Here is a 20,815-nt window from a genome sequence, read left to right on the forward strand (position 1 = left end):
CCTTTCCCAAAACACATCTGATTCTCACCCTTCAATTGGAATGGAGCCCCAGCCTGGAAGAGCCCAAGGCACTGAAGATCTACCTTCTTGGCCTCGACTCTGCCTTCTTGTTTCCCACCTTCCTGCTTTTGCCAAAGCTGTTCTGTCTTCCAGGATTACCCTTCCTTATCCTCCTGACCAATTTTCAGGACCCTTTTTGTCTCAGCTCAGAAGTAACCTTCTGGGGAGCCCAAGCAGAGCGGCCCTCTCCTCTGGGTCTTGAGACAAGTTTCACTGAAGCCATTTCTCATACTTGATTATAATCTCTCACTGAGCACTCTCTAGGGCGGGGGCCATGACTGCCTCATCTCTGTGTCCTCTGTTCCTGGGACAGGCATTTGGAGCTCTCAGCAGGTGCTAGTGATGCCAGAGATGAGACCGACCTGCAGAGAAGAGCCAAAGTAAGCTGAGGCACCGAGCACCACTTTAAAGAAAGGCCGTTACACACCCTAGGCCTTTGGTTGGCGGCATTTGAACGTGGCATCCTCTATGACTTGATCCTGATGCAGCTCCTCCTCACCCCCGTTCCGTTCCTCCAAGGCTCCTCTTGATCCTCTTGCTGCCCTTGGGACCATGTTATATACATGCCAGCTCCTCCAGGACTTCGACTCTCTCATATCCAGATTGTCCTTGGGAAGAAATCTCTCTCAGGACAGGAGCTGTATCAGTAGTCAGAATTCTTTTGGTTTCATATGACAGAATCAAATTGGCTAATTAAGCAAAGAAGAGAGATGATGGGATTTATTGACTCATAAGCCTGGGTTTCAGGCAGTTGACTCTTAAAGATTCCAGTAATGTCAGTAGAATTTGGTCAATCTTTCTCTCGGCTTCTCCCACCCCTCTTCTCCTTCCTCTACCTTTTCTCTCCATCTCATGACTTTGACTTTCTCTTTGTAGCCTTCAATCTCAGGTAGGCTCTCTCTACACCATGGCCCCAGAAGCTCCATATTTATGTCTTACCATTTGAGACGCTATAATAGAGAGTACCTCATTCTCTGAATTCCCGGCACGAGTCCCAGAGTTAACTCTCATTGGACCAATGAAGTGACATGTCTGTCCCTGAGACCATCACTGTAGCCAAGATGATGGAATATGCTGATTGGCCAGATCACATGCCCATCTTTGTAGCTGAGGGATATTCCCCAGAGGAAAACCAAAGTGCTGTTACCAGGAGACAAGAGCATGAGTGCTGGGCAGGCTACAACAAATGACCACTGCAGGAACAAATCTCACTGGTGTCATTTATAGAGACTCCTGGAAGGAGAGGGCTGGGAAGACACTGCATTGGAGATGAAGGGGGAAAGTTCAACCAGGACTAGAAACAAGACCTCATCCTGTTTTATACAAAGGAGAAAGGAACCGTCTCCATGGGTGGGTGATCTAAAGGTCAAGCACATCATCAAGGAGTGGGACCTCTCCACAGGTAAGGGGCAGGACAAGGCAGGCAGGAGATCCAAGCCACTTCCTGTCTCAGTCCATAAACGTATTATACAATTCCTGGGTGGTGCCAACAGTTGAGCTCTGGGCTACTACCAAAAGATGGGCTTTCAACCCCCAGGGGGTCTCAGAATAAAGGCCTGGGGATCTGGTCGTAGATGTGAAGACTTTATGGAGCACATTCTACTCTGCAACAAACGGGGTTGCCATGAGTCAGAATCAACTCAATGTTAACTGGTGATAGTGAGAGTAGGGGAGTCAGGAGTCAACCCTGGTGACAGCCTTTCTCCTGCTTCCAAGAAGGAAAGGCTGTGTGCTGTGCTTCTTGTCAGAAAAGGAAATACCAGCAGAGGAACTGAGGCAGATCTGGGCAGTGGCTAGGCCATGCTGCAGAAATGGCCACAAAGTCTACTTGAAGCAATGAAAGTCTTCGCACATTTAGTAATTTATTCTAAAAAAGAATCAGATGGCTCAGAACCCTTTATAAAGCAAAAGTATTTAGTATATTAGAAGGAAAGATAAAATATTATTCGTTGGTTTCTCTGGGTGGTGGGATTATAGATGAATAGTTGTGTGTGTATACACACACACACACACACACACATACATGTGGGTGTGTTGTTATTGTTAGGTGCCATCAAGTCAGCTCCAAGTCACAAACACAGCCTGGTCCTGTGCCTTTCTCACAGTCGTTGCTATGCTTAAGCCCATCATTGCAGCCCCAGTGTCAATCCATCTCACTGAGGAGCTTCCACTCTTCAACAACCCTCTACTCTATCCAACATACCCTTCTCCTGGGACTGGCCCCTTCTGACAACATAACCAAAGTATGAGACAGAGTCACCATCTCACTTCTAAAGAACATTCTGGCTGTACTTCCTCCAAGACAGATTTATTTTCTCTTCTAGCAGTCCATGGTACATTCAATTATTCATCTATAGGTTTAAATGTTTCTACCACAAATTACAGTAAAATAAACCCTAATCTGCTCAGGTCAAATGCTCTACAAACCAACCTTTCACTACCATAATCCATTTTTCCATTTATGTCATTTTCTCACCATTTCTGTCCCTCAACCAGAGACCTGACTATCTCTCCATCTGGATATTTGGCCGCTGGCTGATGGGAAGCAGGTGGCTGAAGCCATCTTGCCCCCTAAGTGAGGTTGGGAGGGGTCTCTGCTTCTTGACACTGAGGCTGAGCCTGGCCAGGCCATGGTTCCCACTGAGCTGGGCCCACTGATGAGGGAAAAGGGCTCAGATGTACCGCAGCTGTGACCCTCTCCACGTTGGTGCCCCTCCTCCTCCTTCTGTCATCCCCCAGGCCTTCTGGGTGGATTGAATAAACAACAAAGGCCTTATCACCATCTTAGCTATGCCAAGAAGTGGGTATCAGCTGGAGGATGCTTCAGCCCAAAGCTTTTTTTGTTGACAAACCATGCCGACCAGATTAATTGCTTCTTGCTGTCTTCAGCCTGCCAAGTGCTCAATAATGATTCACTAATCATTTATACAATTGATTATTGCACGTGGTTTTACCCTGGTGGAAATAGACACCAAGGCACCCATTGCCTGATTGGAGGAGGACCTGAGGCTCAGTTTACAAATGAAAGTCCACCTCAGGACAGAACCCACTCCCCCAGGGACCAGCCGGACCATCTCTTGTTCTGGGAAAACATGGCAGAATTACCCTCACTAACCTGTGCAGAACTTAGACTCCCAGAAAGGAAGAGATCTGGACAGTGCATGGAGTCTCAGCCTCCAAGCCAGAAGAGGTCTAAAAGCCATGGAAGGTACATTGCTTTATATTCTCCACCTGGAAATCCTTGTGGACAGAAATAAGTCTTTGAGAGAAGTTATGGTCTACTGCAAAGTGTTAACATTAGTTCTCTTAGGTGACATGGGCATTGATGATATTTATTTTCTTGCTTTGCTTATACTGAGTGCCTACTGGATGCCAGTTATTGTGCTAGTTTATGGATGCATAGATCGTGGTGAATAAACAGACTTACTCCCTACCTCATGGATGAACAAGTAAGCAATAAAACAAATATTACATGATTACAAATTAGAATGGGCAGTAAGGGAAATGAAGGGAGCTTTTTTATGGAGAAGTTCAGATGACAACATCCTTGGATCAGATTGTCTGGGAAGGCCTCTGACTGAAGTCCACATCTGAAGGCTAAGCCTCAGACAAGACTGAGGGAAAGGAGTGTGCCCAGCACAGGGAACAGCATATGAAAATCTCCATGATGGGAATCAACAGAGCACTTACACCCATTAACCCATTGCCACCAAGTCGATTACTGACTCATAGGGACAGGTAGGACAGAGCAGAACTGCTCCAAAGGGTTTCCAGGTCTGAAATCTTCACAGAAGCAAGCTGCCACTTTCTCCCACAGAGCAGCTGGTGGGTTTGAGTTGCTGACCCTTTGATTAGCAGACAAGTGTTTAACCATTATACCACCAGGGTTCCTTTAGGGAAGTAAAAGGTCAGTGTAAATGGAGCACATGGGATTTATGTTTTAAGAAGTGGGCATTGAGCGATTTGGAGGAATCCCTAGGGGAAGGGGGCAGTTGTTCTGATCCCTTCTCAAGTACCCCTACCCTTCACTCCTGCCCCAACCACACTTTCCCTCAGCTGCCAGACCTAAGGTCCTGTGTAAATTTTACCTTTTGGGGAGCAGAGACCTTGCATCAGGCTGGCTGCTCTCTAGGATCATTCTGGTAATCACCAACATTTACCAAAATGTTTGTTTGTTTTTGTTGTTTTAACCAAGTCACTACAGCTCATTTCCTGGGACAAGCCAAGGAGCCTAGTAAAGTCTTGTTCTCATGTCAGATTTTTAGAAAATCTGGTTGGTTTTCACTTTATCTGGTTGAGAAAACAAAATAATGGCTCAGGAAGCTGTAAATCATGTCCCGGTTCTCTAGTGCTGGTGTAACAGGAATATCCCAAGTGATGGCTTTAACAAACAAAAATGGATGCCCTACAGTTCAGGAGGCTGGAAGTCCAAAGTCAGGGCACCAGCTCTAGGGAAAGGCTTTCTCTCTCTTTGGGATCTCAGGAAAGAACCTTTTCTCCTTTCAGTGATTGTGGGCCAGGTATCCCTTGGAGATCTCCATGTGTCTTAGCATCAGTCTTCCCCAGGTCTAGGAGATTCCCAGCGCAGGGACCCCGTGTCCAAAGGAACACTACACTCCTGGCTCTTCTTTCTTAGTGGTAGTCAGGCCCTTCCTTCTCTCCTTGCTTCTCTCTCCTTTTATGACTTGTAAGGTAAGAGACGATGCAGGCCACATCCCAAGGAAACTCCCCCTAAATGGATGAGGGCTGTCACCTGATTGAGGGTGTTGCATCTCTAATCACATCAGATCACATCATGGGCAATGACCACATCATTATCTAACAGTCAAACCACTGAGAATCATGGCCCAGCTAAACCGACACATATTTTGGGGAGACACAATTCAATCCATGACATCATGCTTATAAATCTTTTATGTAATATTGGGACTTACTGTAAAACCAAATTATTTACTGAAAGTAAAAAAAAAAAAGGAACATTTTTCTCTATTAAAATAATAATACTCTTGCTCAATGATTCCAATAAACTGGAATATTTTCTTAGGGGTAATTTCCCTCCCTTTGACAGCACAATCAAGGTCTCAGCATATTCTTGGGGAACAAAAAAACAGGATCTGATTTCTAAAACCTTATATTTCAAATCCCTGTACGCAAGTCGTCATGCTGGGTGAAAGTCCACATAGAATTTCCAAGTACTGTGTAAGGACTAAGGAGCCCTCATGGCACAGTGGTTAAGTGCTCAGCCGCTAACTTAAAGGTCAGTGGTTTGAACCCACTGGTCGCTCCATCAGAGAAAGATGTGACAATCTGTTTCCATAAAGATTCACAGCTTTGGAAACCCTATGGAGTAGTTCTACTCTGCTGTAGGGTTATGATGAGTTGGGTTTTAGAGTATAAAGCCTTGGACTTGATAAAGAAAAAACACAAAGATGCTTTGGGGACTAGGTTCAGCTCCAGTTCACAGTCTACGTTTCTCAATCATCTCCAACTCGCAGATCGATTTGCCCACTACTTCCTCGGGTCTGTGCTGCAGCCAGAGAAGCAGGTGGCCATGCCCAGGTGTGGCAGCAGGGAGCTAACAATGACAACAGGCATGGAGGAAGGCACTGTCAGTGCACACAAGGCCCTGGGTTACAGTGTAACCCCTGTCATCCCACTTCACCATCGGGAACAACTCTGGGTGGACACAGTTTTCATCCCCTTTTAACAGATGAGGAAACCCATAGCTCTGGGGCTCTAAATCTTCCCCAGCATGACAGCTTGAAATGGATTGGAACCCAGGTGTACCTCACGAACGGCCGGGGACTATACCCTTCAGTCCGATTATCTGGCTAACAACCAGAGGAATGGGGCAGAGCACATAGCAGAGCCTGGGAAATGAAGAGTACATGCATCTGACTTGAAGCTGGAGGAGTTTAGAAAGAGGGCTGTATTAGCTTCCTAGGGCTGCTGTAACAGATGAGCACAAAACGAATGGCAGAGAACAACAGAAATGTATTCTCTCACAGTTCTGGAAGTTTGAACCCTGGTATTGTGAGCAGCTATCTATGATGTAACTGCTGGTCTCTCCCCATGCAGAGCAAAGAAGAATGAAGAAAATCAAAGACACAAGGAAGCAACTGGCCCAAAGAACTAAGGGACCACATGAACCCCAGCCCCCGCAACCCTGAGACCAGAACGAGATGGTGCCCGGCTACCACTGCTGACTGCTCTGAAAGGGATCACAATAGGAGGTCCTGGGTAGAGTGGGAGAAAACTGTGACTCCCAACTCAAAATAATGAAGAAAACAAAAGACTAAGCTTACTAGTCTCAAGGAGACTGGTGGAACCCCCGAGACTATGGCCTTCAGATACCCTTCCAGCCATGGTTCAACTTTCAGCCTAACAGCAGGCCTATAAAGTGAATGATAACACCAAGGAGGTATGCACCCCTTGGAACAACCAATCTTATGAGATCAAAAGGACAGCATTTGCCCAGGGATAAAGTTCAGAAGGCAGGAAGGGACAGGAAAGGAGGAGAAATGGAAACAGTAAACACAGAGAGGCAGTGGAAGAGAGCTGTTGTGTTGTAGAGACTGTGATCAGTGTCACAAAACATGTATGAACTACTGAACGGAAAACTGTAAACTTTTACCCAAATCACAATAACAAGTGAAAAAAAAAAAAAAAAGGGAGTCCCAAATCAAGGTGTCAGGAGAACGATGCTCTCTTCTGAAGGTTTGGAGGGAGAATCTGTTCCTTGCCTGTCTTCATCTTTGGTGTTGCTGGCAGTCCTTGGTGCTCCTTAGCTCACAGACGCATCATTTCAATCTCTGCCTCCATCATCACATGACATTCTCCCCATGTGTCTGTGAGTCTTTTCTTCTTAGGACACCAGTCAGTCACGCTGGATTAGGGTCCATCCTAATGACCTCATCTCAACCTGATTACATCTGCAAAGACCCTTGTTCTGGTTCCCTAGCGCCACTCTGACAAGAATATACCACAAATGGGATGGCCTTAACAAACAGGAGTTTATTCTCTTACAGTTTGGAGGCTTTGAGTCCAGGTTCAAAGTGCCAGGCTCTAGGGGCTGGGTGAAAGCCCCTCAGCCTTGGACTTCAGCTCTGCTTCTAGCTCCCAGCCCACTGAAGCTAGAGGCTTTTTTCACTCAGACAACTGCTGGCTGCTGAGGCTGCCAAGCCCAAGGTTGACAAGTAAAAAGGCACAGTTCTGATGTTAACAAACCACACGGCAGGTCATTAACTTAAGTCCATTTAAGTCCTAAGGTTGGCAGAGCATAGCAGGCTGCTGAGCAACAACACTGCTATATGCAGGGTCTAAGCGTGCCATAGGCTAGATACCATTCCCCTAGGCTTCTGCTTATATACAGGAAGCAGACCACATTTCCCTAAGGCAGCTATACAGCTGCTTGTGGTAGATTCCACCATGGAGTTGATTGCCAGTCTCATCATGGGGACTAACTACCACCAGCTGCCCAGCCACTCAGCCAGGCCCAACCAAGTAGACACACAAACATAACCACCACAACCCCATTTCCAAGTAAGGTCACAGTCACAGGTGCAGGGATTAAGCCATAGGCATTATCTTTTGGGAAGGACACAGTACACCCCATAACAGGGAGGATCAAAGGGAGCCGGAGCTGGGCAACGTTGCTGTGCACAACACTCACCTGGAGATGTGATGCTGGTAGTGCTCAGATCCCGTCAGATTCAGTGGGTCTGGGATGGGGCTTCTGTGTCTCTCCAAAGCTCCCAGCCTCCTTGAATAGCTGCCTCCTTTGCCATGAGACCAGAAGAACTGGATAGTGCCCCACTACTATTATTGAACATTTTGATCGAAGATTCTATAGAGGAATGCTGATCAAAAGGGGGAAAATGCAGAACAGAATTTCAAAGTATCATGGAATCCAGATATTCTGGAGCCACAGAGGCTGGATGAATCCTCAAACCATTGCTCCATTGCTCTGAGATAGTCCTTAAACCAGAAATACCCCTGAAGCTTCTTAAAACCAAATAATAGTTTAGCTTCACTAATAAAGAATGTCTGCCTTGAGCACTGTGCTCTTTTAAGATCTATACGTATGGGATCAAGAGGAGCCCTGATGGTGCAGTGGTTCAACACTCAGCTGCTAACCGCAAGGTCAGTGGTTCAAACCCACCAGCCACTCTGTGAGAAGAAGATATGGCAATCTACTTCCATAAAGAATTACAGCCTTGGAAACCTATGGGGCTGTTCCACTGTCCTATAGGATCACTATGAATCAGGATCAGCTGAATGGCAATGGGTTTGCTTTGGGTTTGGTGTACGGGATCAAACTAACAACAGCAACTCAAAGGATTAGACATGAACCTTAAGAGGCAGTGCGTTCATGTTAATGATGGAGGAATAACTCAGAAAAGGAGGCTGAGAGTGGTTGCACAACTTGAAGAAGGTAATCAATGTCGCTGAATCGTGCGCGTAGAAATGGTTGAATTGGTGTATGTTTTGGTGCATCCATTCTCAACAAAAATAAATTATATTTTAAAAAAAGTTGAGGTGGTGGAGTGCCTAAGGCACTTGACTGCTAACTAGAAGGCTGGTGGTTCAAACCCACCAGCCACTCCTCAGACAGAAGTTGGGCAATCTACTTCCGTAGTGATACTGCCTCAGAAACCCAAGGAGGGGTTGCTAGAAGTTGGATCTGACTCAACGGCAGTAAGTTTGGTCAACAAACCAAACTTTTTTTTTTTTTTTTGAGGTGAGGTCAGTGTCACAAGTCCTTAGACCACATGAGAGAGGGGCTGAATAGCTGGGTTTTTTTTGAGGCATGATCCTTTGAAGAATCTGATCTCGTCTCAAAAGGTACCCAGGTGATTATATTCTGCAAACAATTTCAGGGACTCACACTTGTGGAAGCCCACCCACCCTGCATTCTTAAAATGAGAGAACAGCAGAGACTCAGGGCCTTCCCAGAAGACGTAGAAGCATTACGGATCAAAGAGCCCAGCTCTGTCTCACAGGTGCAGCCTAGGAGAGGCCAACTCCTCACCCACAGTCACCAGTGGAGGGGTGGTGCTGGGACCCGACCACTGCATTAGGAGCAAGCTCAAGGGCATTAAGAGCTCCTCCTGCTCCAAGCCGGCTTCTTTCTCTCTTACCCACATCTTCTTGTGGCGGGGGATGGCTTGGACTCCCCCAGCAGCCAGAACACATGCCAACAGGAAGGGGCATCTCCAAGCAGCAGGCAAGGACCCTGGCCATACCCACCAGCAGCTTGAAAGCCAGTTTGCAACAGAAAAGGCAGCCAGATGTAGGGCATCTGAAAACTCACTTTATGAGAACTCCGCAGACCAGAACACAAGCCCAACTGCCCCCAGACAACTTTGAAAGAGGATTCATCACAGGAATCCTTAAAACAGACCAGCTACCCCAGATCTGAGATGTAGCCTGCCATGTCTCAGTGCTCAGCCCCGGGGAGGAAGCATGTTTGTTGAGCGAACCATTGATTATACTCCACACACCTGTCCACTGAGCGTGTGGCAGACTGCCCCTCCCTTCTCTTCCTGAACTAACCTGCTGTTTGCTCATGCCACCTAACCAGCCCAAATCCTCCCTGAAGAGGCCCTGGAATGGGGGGTGGCTGATTAGCCTGCCCATTCCACATCTATAAACCCATTTCCTCTGAGGCTTTTCACCTCAGAGACACCTATTACTTGAGTACCCCTGTGAGGACCCCATCTCAGTCCCTTAGCACCTGGTGGCCTACCTGGCCTGACTGGAGACCTCTCCTGGGAGGGCAAGTCTGAAAGTGAGAGGTAGAGAGAGGAAGACAACAAAGAAATTGTCGTCTTGAGTCTGCTCTGTCATGAGTTCCCCATCAGGAGCCACGTAATCAGAAATAACTCTTAGGAAAGCTCGGGGCAGGCCCAGATCCCTTACGACTCAAGGTCTCTAGAGAGAGGCTCAAGTAGGGTGGGAAATGAAGCACAGATGTTCACACATACCAAGGGCCACCATGTCCTGCTGCTCCCACCCCTGGGATTCAAAAACAAGGCTAGGTTATTTTTGTTTTTTTTTTTTTTTGAAAAATATAAAATTTTAATAAAGGCTACATCTCTTAATTACAATAATTATTGTACCAAGTAATTTTCCTTAAATGAACTCTTTATAATGCATAATTTACAGTATAAGTAGAACAAAATGCCATGGCAAAAGTCATTGAGTACAAGACTTATAATAAAAAGGCATAAAATATATTTATACATAAACCCCTTTCAAAAAACAAGGGAAGCTTGAGCCCTCAACACAGGGCGACTCACGGCGTGGACCACCATGCAGGTACAGGTACTGTACTGGTTCAAAGTCAAGCACTAGAGACAGTGGATTAATACTCTTTTGCCGTACAATATATACAGACATGTAATACAAGGTAAAAATGGCAAACAGGATGTAAGATTAACTTAACACAAAAACCCGAACATCAAAATGAAGGTGTTTGGGGAAAGGGTGCTGCTAGGTCTTTTCGCAACTGCTCACGTCTGTGCAGGGCCAGGGGCTCATTTCCTGAATGGCTGTGGTCCAAAAACAAATTTGAAAAACAAGCAAGCAACTAGTCAATAAAAGCACAAGTTTGAACCACAAGGTGGTGACTCCAGCAGGCTTCAAGCACTGGGCCCTGAGCCTGGGGTGAGCTACAAGATATGGAGCCCCATCACAGAGTGAATTCAGGGCACCAACAGTAAGTGCCCCCCAAACCTCCACCACGATGGATCACCCCATCAGATAGGACATCCCGCCGGCAGTAAACCCTGCCCCCTGCAACCTCCACCATGACGGGATCACCCCATCAGACAGGATATCCTGCTGTCAGTAAGTCCCCTCAACCCCCACCATGATGGATCACCCCATCAGATAGGACATCCCACCAGCAGTAAACCCCACCCCCGCAACCTCCACCACGATGGGATCACCCCATCAGACGGGACATCCCATTAAGTCCCCCCAACCCCCACCATGATGGATCACCCCATCAGATAGGATATCCCACCAGCAGTAAACCCCACCCCCGCAACCTCCACCACGATGGGATCACCCCATCAGATAGGACATCCCCTCAGCAGTAAGGCCCCCCGTCAACCTCCACCACCATGGATCACCCCATCAGATAGGACATCCCCAAACAGTGCTGATGTTGCAACACAGTTGCCCCTCAAGACCTTTAAGACAGAATACAGCAGCATAGAAAAATATGCACCAATTTCTCCGTGTGTAAATGGCAGGGCACCATTTTCTTAAAAAGTCTATCTTCAGTTGGACAGAACACAGGCCAAAGCATAGTTCTTCTTCGAGTGGCGAAACTATTAATGCGCTCCTCGCTCCAGCCCTCAGTTTAGACAGAACTAATACACCCTCTCCCCCTTCCATGTTTGAAGCAGCATATCCATAAACTGGGGATGGGGGATCAATTGTTCAATAAATACCATAAGGACTTCTGTTCAGATAAGCTATACAGTCTCTCTCAGTTTATGGATTTCAGATCCCTAGAGGTCACAGACGATGTACGAAGTCTCTCAGATACAGTCTGCATCTTCAATAGCCAAGAGTGGTCATGTTTTTAATAAATAGTTCAGGCTTTCTTATCTCAGTACCCAGCTCGTGAATAGTGAAAACCAACCTCCCCCCACCCTCCCAAAGGCCCAGTGGCCAATTCTCCCCAGACTTCATTGGTTTAATTTTCCTTCCAAGTTTGTTGCTGTTGCTCATGGCCAAGACGTGTCCTGTGGACTCCAGTTGGACAGTTCCCCACAGCAGGCCCCGAAGGGCTCAGTCGATCCTCTCCACCTTACCCAGGATCCTCCCTTCATACATGGGGAGCACCGTGTCGTCATCCCAGATCTCCTCAAACACCGCTCCGCAGGCAAACTCGTCGCTCGCTTTTTTGAAGTAATACCTTAAAAGAAAAACCAAGTGAGCTTTCTGGATAAAGGTGCATCTTCTGCATTGTTTAAAAGAAAAGTGACGTTGAGGACTGAGTCATCTTAAACATCTGCGATGGGAGGTGTGCATGAGAACCTTGGCTCCTATCTATGACCTCCTAGTTGAAGATGACGACTGGGGCTGGTCCAGAGGCATAAAACAGGAAGGTCTCATGTGCCTAGGAGAACAGCAAGGCATGCTGGGGGAAGCAGCCTGTGGGCCTCCTGCCTGCAAACTGAGTCTGCAGCCTTCAGCCCAGAGTCTCTGCTGCCACTTGATGCACATACGTTGTGAAAAGGACACTTTGCAGAGTAGCTCCTTCTGTCCCTTTTTGCAGGGATCAGCTGGGGGTAGGAGCCCTGGTGGTGCGACGGCCAGGTGCTCAGCTGCTGAGAGACGGGAGGTTCAAACCCACCTGGTGACTCCACAGCAAGACCTGGTGATCTGATCCTGTAAAAACCGCAGCCTAAGAAGCCCTATGGGGCAGTTCTCCCGTCACAAGGGGTCACTAGGAGTCAGAACTGGCTCAATGGCATCCAACAACAGGACGGGGGTATGGGAGAGGAAGCGCCAAGCATGCCTCTAGTTTGCTTTTAGCAGCAGCCAGGGGCAGAGAGCCTCAAAGGGGCCCCAGACTCAGGGCTACAGGTTCAGCCAGACTTTGAGCTAGTGTTATCAGTCCAAAGGGCAACACCTCATCCTTTCCACCCTTCAGCACCTAGCTACGACCTTCCTCACGTCTATGGCACAGCTATGGGACAGGCTGCCTCCTTTGGGGCCACCGTCAGAGCCAGACCAACCCAATACTGCTGGCCAGGGTGGGTGAGCAGACAGCCCCAGCCTGCAGCACCCCCTTCTCCCGTTTCCCTCTGCCTCTCCCATCCCACGGCTTCAGGGTCAAACCACAAAGGGCCCTTCTATTATGCCCCTTGAGTAAAGGTTCCTGTTACCCCACCCCAGTGTCCTTGCTTCTAAGGCTGTTAATTGTATGGGTACAAATGACCAGCTCTCAGGAGTCACACTTGGAAACAAATGCTGTCCTCTCCGGCCAGGCCCACTCCCAGGCCCCTCTCAAAGAAATAAACTAAGAGCTCTCTCTGTCCCCAGCTACGGAGACCCCTTGGGTAGATTAAACTCGCTCCTGCAAGTACCATTTTCAGGGGAAAGGTCAAAGCCTCCCCCAGGAGGGACAAGCGTCTCTGATAAAATGTAATTGTCTTGGGTTTAGACTTGTTTTGCAGTTTTTCCCTTTAAAAAAAAAAAAAAATCCCCTTGGTTAAAGCTAAGTTTTTTTCCTCTTTAATGAAAGCAAGCCAAATACTTTCATAGGAGATAAGGCTAAACAGCTGCGTTTAGTCAAGGTACTTTGCTCTTAGCATTCCCGGCTGAACGAAGGCACCAGGGGTGGACAGCCATCACGGCTCTAACGGGCCAGGGATGAAAACATTTGTGTTCAGGGGATCGAAATACATGGGAGAGCCCGAGGCAGCGAAAAACTGGGGAGGGGTACCGTGGCACCGGAGACCTGGGACAGCGGACATGAGCAATTCCCAAATAGGAGCCTCAGATCCTGACCCCACCCTCAGCCATGCCCTCAAGCCCCCCAACTCCAACTGCTCTGGGGCTTTTAAGGCCACCCCTTTTAAGGCATCACAGAGCAAACACGGAATGACCTTTTACATAATCGCCACCTCCTTTCAGAGAGCAGAGAGGCAACATTCCCTCAGCCCCACCCCCAAGACTTCAAACGCCCTGTGCTGCCCTCATTTCCCCCAAGAAACTGGCTTTTCCACTGCAACATGCTTTATGTGGCAAACTCTGCTTTCTTCTGACATCTGGCACCAATAGCGTCTGGCACGCCTGGAGCAAATGTTCGCTTTTTGTCCCTTTGCCATGTTGAGTTTACTCAACGCGGCCCAGGTCCCCTAGCTCCACCCACCTAGGGTCTTCTGGTGGGGGTGGGCGGTGTCAAGTTGAGATGATGGGGTACCGCCTCTGCTCGGAGGGCAAGCCTGGCACCCTGCGCCCCCTGGTCCCTGGGAGGGACTCTGGCCCTGCAGAGCAGAGATACGGTGGTGGCTGGCAGGACCTCGGCCACAGCCTGATCCAATCAGGGAAGAATCTGAGTCGACCATTTGTGTGAGTCTTTGTGCATTAAATGGGAGGCTGGGCATCAAAGCCAGGCTTATTAAGTGAGCCTTAGAAAGTCCAGAGCCAGATGTGGCCAGAGCTGCTGGGCCAGGCGCCGTCCCCATGGCCTCCGGCTCCCTCTGCTACATGGTCCTTCTTCCCAGAAGGTCCCTGCAGGTCCACTCAGTCCAGCCAAGTTAAAGCTGAGAGCAAAATGAAGATGTGGAGGGCTACACTTGGGTAATGAGTGTTACTATGTCTGCTCAGGAAGGAAGCAGCGGCCAGGCCTGCTCTCCAGTCCCTTTGATAGAGGCTCGGAACCCTTCCCACCCAGGTGGAAAGGGAGAGAGCTAAGCCCAGAGTGCCACACCCTGCCTGTCAACCTCCAACAGGGTCCGGCCCGGCCCTAGCCCCAGCCCTGCACCCCCACCAGGCACTGCTTTCAGCCCAAATAAATGCCAAGATGAAGGCAGCCAGGAAGCCTGTGAAGGGCCTGCCCTGGAAGAGACAGGTCTTGAGGCCCCGCAGGGGGCCTTGCCTGTGTCCGGGAGCAGGGCCCACCTGCCCCGCTGCTCTGCGCATTCAGGAGCTGTCCACACATATACCACCACCCCAGCCCACACCGGGCCTCCAGAGACAGGAATGGCTGGGCACCTTTTGGGCATGTACCATGTTTCTGTACCAGCCAGACTAGAGTGAGGCCAAGGAGTGCCGAGGGCACCGTGCAAGAAGGGTCCCCATCTTAGGTGCCAACCTGCACTTGCAGAAGCCTGAGAGCAAGTGTCACCTTGAATTGTGTTCCTTGGGCACCCACCAAGGTTGCTGGGCGGCCCAAACTGTTTGTGATCCACTACTAACCTAAAGGGAGCTCTGGTGGCGTAGTGCCTAAGGCATCTGACTACTAACCAGAAGGCTGGTAGTTCAAATCCACCAGCCATTCCTGGGAAGGAAGGTTGGGCAATCTACTTCCATAGTGATCCCGCCTCGGAAACCCAAGGAGGGGTTGCTATCAGTCGGATCTGACTTCCACGCAGTGAGTTTGGTTTTACCAACCTAAAGGTTGATGGTTCAAACCTACCCAGTGGCACCACGTAGGAAAGGTCTGGCAGTCTGCTCTGGAAAAGATCACAGCCAAGAAAAATCTATGAAACAGTTCTACTCTGTAACACAAGGCGCCTCCATGAGTTGGAACTGACTACATGGCAATGGGTGTTTTCGGGGTTTTTTTGGGGTACCCTACTGGCCACACCCTAGTCCCAGCCCTGCACCTGAGACAGCACTGTGGCAGAATCCACATTTCCTGGTGGGACGAAGGCCACTGAGAAGGGGCAGGGGAGACTCTGGGTGGACCAAGATGGAGCAATCACCTGTCCCTCACTCAGGAGAAAGAAAAGGTAAAATGGCCAGGGCTGGACCTCTTCTGGTTAGCTCCTCTCACTGGCTCTGCAGCCGGTATGGGTGTCTGCACTCTGTAGCAGAGGGAAGGAGTCCCTCCCCCCTCAGTAAGGGCCCAGCAGGGAGGGGAAGGTAATGGGGCCAAGGCTGGGAGAGTGGTCAGCCCTATTCAACCCATGCCCATCCACAGACCCTGCCACCCGTAGGTCCTGCCTTTCCTCTGTTAAGTGTAAAAGAACACCTCTGCTTCCAATGACCCGACAACAGACACAAGCAGAATGAGGCAGTCCTTCAAGCAGAAAGGGTGCCCAGTCGCCTAGGCATGGTCTTGCCCTTCCCAGCACTTTAGCTGTGGAGGGACAGTCTCTCCTAGACCTGGGCCAGGAGGAAGGCAGGGCTCTCAGCTCTGCCGTCCTGCTCAGTCCGTCTGCCTGCCTACCTCTCTCTCTTATGTGTGTACACACACACACACACACACACACACACACATTCCTTCCCTTTCAGGTAGAGTGCCCACGAAATGGCCCAAACCCACCTCTCCTTCTGAAAAAGCAGACTGCTCTCTTTTTCCTCAAAGAAGTATTTACCTGGTGGAAAAGGCCAGGCCGGGACCCCACAGAACCGCCCACAGCAGCCTCCCTGAGCAATTTCTGCCCTCCCTGAGCTCCCTCGCCCCTCCAAGGTCTCTCCCAGGTCCAGTAAGGTCAGGGAGCTGCTCCCACCTCTGGCTCTCGGTCCTCAGCAAACGTACTGAAAGAAGCCACAGCATCTTACCTGTAATTTCCCTTTTTGCTGAGCTGCTCTTTGAAGTGGCCCAGGGTCAAGCTCTGGGCCTTCAGCATCCTCCTGTAGGGGATCTCTTCTCCACAGAAAAAGTAAGTGACAACCAGCTCACTGGCCTGGAGCGAGTGGACACCTGCCAGCTTCTTTGGCTCTTTGTGGCTGGAAATAAGATGATAGGCAACAAGTTCAGCACCGTAGCTGAGAGCAAGCGCACACACAAGAAGGGGACAGGGCATCCGGCACTGTCTCCAGAGAGAAACTGAGGCAGCCACCTGGTCTACACCATGTCAGCTGCACGGGGCGTGCAGGGAGGAACGACTCCCTTTATGTTGACAAATCAATGCCATCTCCCTCACCACCACCAAGTGGGGGCCCAGAGCAGCCTTTCAGGTTAGCACAAGTGGGGTGCTCAGCCCCAACAGGGTGTAATCTAGGGATGAGCCCAGAGCACCTCCTGGGATTCCAAAAACTTGGAATGCCCAGAGCTCACTGGGGTTCCTGCACAGTTATTTCCACTTCCCTATTTTTTTTCGTGGGAGCTCTGGTAGCATAGTGCTTAAGGCACTTGACTGTTAACCAGAAGGCGGGTGGTTCAAACCCACCAACCACTCCTCGAAAGGAAGGTTGGGCAATCTACTTCCATAGTGATACTGCCTCGGAAACCCAAGGAGGGGTCGCTATGAGTCAGGTCTAATTCAATGGCACATAACAACAATAACAACATTTGTTTCTGTAGCTTGGCTTAAAAAACAAAAAACAAAAAACCTGATAGCCTAAGACAGCAGGTAGACTTAAGGTCAACCAGTTAAAATGAAAGGATCCAGGGAGGTGGCTTAGTCAGGACTTCTAACATTGCTCATTGCCCAAGATGAAGAAGGAAAGGAAGAGAACTTTAATTATTTAGGCCATTTTAGATCTCTGTTGCAGATTTCTGCTTAAATACACCATCCTGTAATTAAGCAAAGCCAGTCTTCTCCGTCCACTGTGTGAGTGTGTAAATCTATACAGAGAAGCATGGAACAGTGAGGGAAGAATTCCTTCTTCTCCAAACACAAAACAAAGCCCTTTCTGTGTCTGCAGTGGTGGAAGTCACCTTCCCGCTCAGGTGCGCAAAACAGGTTTCTAGGCACACTGACCTGCAAGGATGAACAGGGCAACTCTCCTACCCCCAGTTAGAGCCTCCTTTGCCCACCTGCTGATGGCTTCACACCCCAGCCTGAGACTAGGTGTGCCCAGGGACCTCAAGCCCATTCATCCCAGTAAGAAGGGAAACTCGTGCACAAGCTGTGATGCATAACACAGTCGTTTGAAGATTCTTAATCATGGCAACACCTGCATTCCTTGCTGCTCATGTTAAAATCAAGAGGTCGTTTAAAAAAAAAAAAAAAAAGTTTCAAAGAAATGCATCTGCATGTCCAGATGTCTAACACCCTGAAATGCAACCCACTCAGTGGATTCAGTGGCTCTCGGGAAAGCCAGGTGAGGACACTCACTCTTCAGGAGCCAGGCTTGGGGTGCAGAAGGGCACGGCTCCTGCCTGACCAGTGGCCGAGTGGTTTCTGTCCCTCTGCTGACTGGCTGCACAGCACCTGAGGACACAGCCAGGACAAGGGGTTTAGTGACCACCCCCCAGGCAATTGGAGAACAGAGAGAAAATAGCACTTTCTGGGGTCCTGAAGACAGACAACCTTGATCTTCAACCTTCGTGGGACCCAATCAAGTCCAAATGTTAACATGGGTCCAGGACGCTTGGAGGAGCCCTGGTGGTGCAAGAGTGAAGCGCTCAACTACAAACCTAAAGGTTGGTGATTCAAACCCACCAAGCAGCTCTGCAGAAGAATCTGGTGATTTGCTCCCACGGCGATTACAGCCTACAAAACCCTATAGGGCAGTTCTACTGTCACACGGGTTTGCTATGAGTCAGTATTGACTCGATGGCACCCAACAACAAGGAAGCCTGAAAGACATCTTGGAAATGGCCAATCTAAGCCACCTCTGGGTGCCCAGACAAAGGGCTGATGGGTCATCACTCCCCACGAGGTGTGGCTTCCTCAGACCCACATCTACTTGGCTTTCAATGATGGAGACAGGGAGAAAACTTGGTAACGAATTGGTGACAGTCACTCTCCTATTTTTAGGCATGACCTGCCTGAACGGATCCCAGTTCACACCAATGGAACCAACACAACTAAAGAGGACAACATGTAGAGGTGAGAAGGGCGAATCTTAAGCAACTCGTGCCTGACAATGTTCAGGGCCCAGGCAAAAAAGGAGGGTCTTTCCCCTTAGGAGGTGGTACAAATGGTTAATGTGTTGGTTGTTCAAAAGGTTGGAGGTTTGAGGCCACCCACAGGTGCTTGGAAAAAAGGCCTGGTGGTCTGTTTCCAAAACATCATCCATCTGAAAATCACACGGAGTATGGTTCCACTCTGACACATGGGGGTCGCCGTAAGTCAGATTCAACTCGACAGCAACTGATTTGGTTTGATCCCATTAAGAACAGGCCAGCTCTCTACCTCCAAACCCAACCACTGTCTTAACCCTCTGATTTGACACTTGGACCACCTGCCATCCACTTACCGCTGTTTTGGGGGCTTTGAGACCTCAGCCAACCTGCGGCAGGCCTCCTCCAGCTGTGCCAGGGTATTGGGTGGGGTCAGGGGAGGCATGGCAGGGTCCGGGGTGAATGGGTGGTTCCGGGGGATGGCACGGGGGTGCCCATTGCTGGCCCCCCACAGATGGTGCCGGCCGGCTCGCTGTTCTCCAGGAGCGATGCGGGCAGACTCCCCAGGGTAGGCCTTTTTTGTGCTTTGGGCACTGAACGAGGAATGAGGAGAGAGGAAGCAGAAGGAAAGGAATTGGGTTAGCAAAACTGGAAAATGTGACTTCAACAGAAACTTCTCTATTCTGCTCTCAGAGAGGGAGAGGAAAACAGCTCTACCCTCACACGAGCAAGGGCTGTTGCCAAAACATGACATTTTTGTGGTCTGCTCAGTCCAGCATCTACTATTAAGATGGCAGGAGCAAACAGTCCCATTTGTTTTCAGCCGGCTGCAGAAACAGCCATCCCATGATACCTCAGTATTGACTGTGCTGACCCTCGCGGTGGCCGCGGTGGGCGGGCGTTTACCTATGGGGCTTGGGCTTGCTTTGCCGCTCGCTCTCCAGCATCCATTGCCAGACATCCTGCGACCTGTCTCCTTCCTCCCCAGGAAGCTGCAGCGCCCCAGCCCCACCTGGGGCCCCTCCTTCCCTGGTGGGCGGGGCCAGGCCCGGCTCCGTGCCTTTCCCACTCCGTTTGGGCAAGGTACTGCCTCTGCTGCTGCTGTGGGGAACCAAGAACCACACCGACCCAGAGAGCCCGTTAAATTTCGGGGCTCCTCAAACGGGGTACTAGGAAAGTGGTGGGGGAGGGGTGCACCTGCTGCCCCTACCCTCCCCCCCCCCATTCTGCCCTGCCCTCCGCCTCCCTCCTGGAAGCTAAATGCCTGTGGCCCCTGACCTCACATCAGACCTACCCCGGGTGCCGGCTGGGAGAAGCCCAAAGCGGGGCAGCAGGGTCTGATGACACTCACCCGAATGTCTCCCCCGGCATGGGCTCCAGCACCTTGGGATGGCTCTTGCACTTGGTGTAGCAGTAATACTCGGTGCCCCCCGAACACAGGCAGTGTACCCTCTGAGCGGCCTCAGCCTCAACCTCCTCCTTAGTCTTGGGCCCCGTGTGGTGGTGGATGTAATGGTGGTGGACATGCTTTGTGGTTGGCCTGGCCACAAAGCCCTTGCCCCCCAGCAGAGGGCAGCTGGCCAACGTGGCAGCCGAGGTGGGCAGCTTGCTCCCAGGTGGGAGGAGGGAATGGTGCTGGTGGTGGTGATGATGGTCTGGGGAGCGGGAGCGGGGGCTGTAGCGGCCCACGCCTGGTGACTGGCAGCCAGGGGTCTTGAGGACCCTCGACAAGTGGTCATCCAGAATCGTCTGCGGGTCCTCCTCATAGCTGCCGGAGGGCAGGAGGGAGAGGGGGTGCTGCGGGGGACCCCCTTCCCGTGAGCCCAGCACCAGCTCCGACCCCTCCGTCTCTTCATCCTGGAAGAGGAGGGCGTGGCTGGTGAGCATCAGGCTCCTCTGCTCTAGGGACCAACCCCCGCAGCCAGCGGCCTGCCCAGAGCTGACGTTCTCCCCGGCCCGGCCCCGGGGTGGAGGCCAGCGCCCAGCACTACCTCTCTGATCTGCTGTAGCCGTTCCTCCAGGCTGTGGCGGCTTTCCAGCTCCAGCTTCAGGTTCTCCAGCCTGGAGATCAGCTGGGCAGCAAAGGTAGCAGGTTCCACAGGCGTCATCTCCTTGGGCAGGCGATGGGTTCTCTACAGGGCACGGGGAAGACAGGGCCACGCCATGGTTAGCATGCCTGGTGCACGGAGGCTGGGGCAGCTTTGCAATAGCTCCTGAGGCCCCGCACCGCTGGCCACGTCCCGGTGTTCGGATGGCAGGCGTATG

The 20,815-nt window shown here is 50.3% G+C and overlaps 1 protein-coding gene across 1 annotated transcript in view; it reads right to left on the reverse strand.

The window, feature by feature from the left end:
* Positions 1 to 11,865: 11,865 nt before the first annotated feature.
* Positions 11,866 to 20,815, reverse strand: part of AXIN2 (axin 2) — a 31,083-nt gene continuing 22,133 nt past the window's right edge. Inside the window, exons 4-10 of the mRNA XM_007959702.2 lie at positions 20,542 to 20,682; positions 19,902 to 20,407; positions 19,457 to 19,651; positions 18,907 to 19,143; positions 17,820 to 17,915; positions 16,318 to 16,485; positions 11,866 to 11,992 (exon numbers count right to left, since the gene is read on the reverse strand). Of these exons, the coding sequence (XP_007957893.1) occupies positions 11,866 to 11,992; positions 16,318 to 16,485; positions 17,820 to 17,915; positions 18,907 to 19,143; positions 19,457 to 19,651; positions 19,902 to 20,407; positions 20,542 to 20,682 (1,470 nt within the window). The remainder of the gene's footprint in view (positions 11,993 to 16,317; positions 16,486 to 17,819; positions 17,916 to 18,906; positions 19,144 to 19,456; positions 19,652 to 19,901; positions 20,408 to 20,541; positions 20,683 to 20,815) is intronic.

Source organism: Orycteropus afer, unplaced genomic scaffold (assembly GCF_000298275.1).
Source record: "Orycteropus afer afer isolate SDZICR_OR568_19922 unplaced genomic scaffold, OryAfe1.0 scaffold00018, whole genome shotgun sequence".
In the NCBI taxonomy this organism is placed as follows: Eukaryota; Metazoa; Chordata; class Mammalia; order Tubulidentata; family Orycteropodidae; genus Orycteropus; species Orycteropus afer.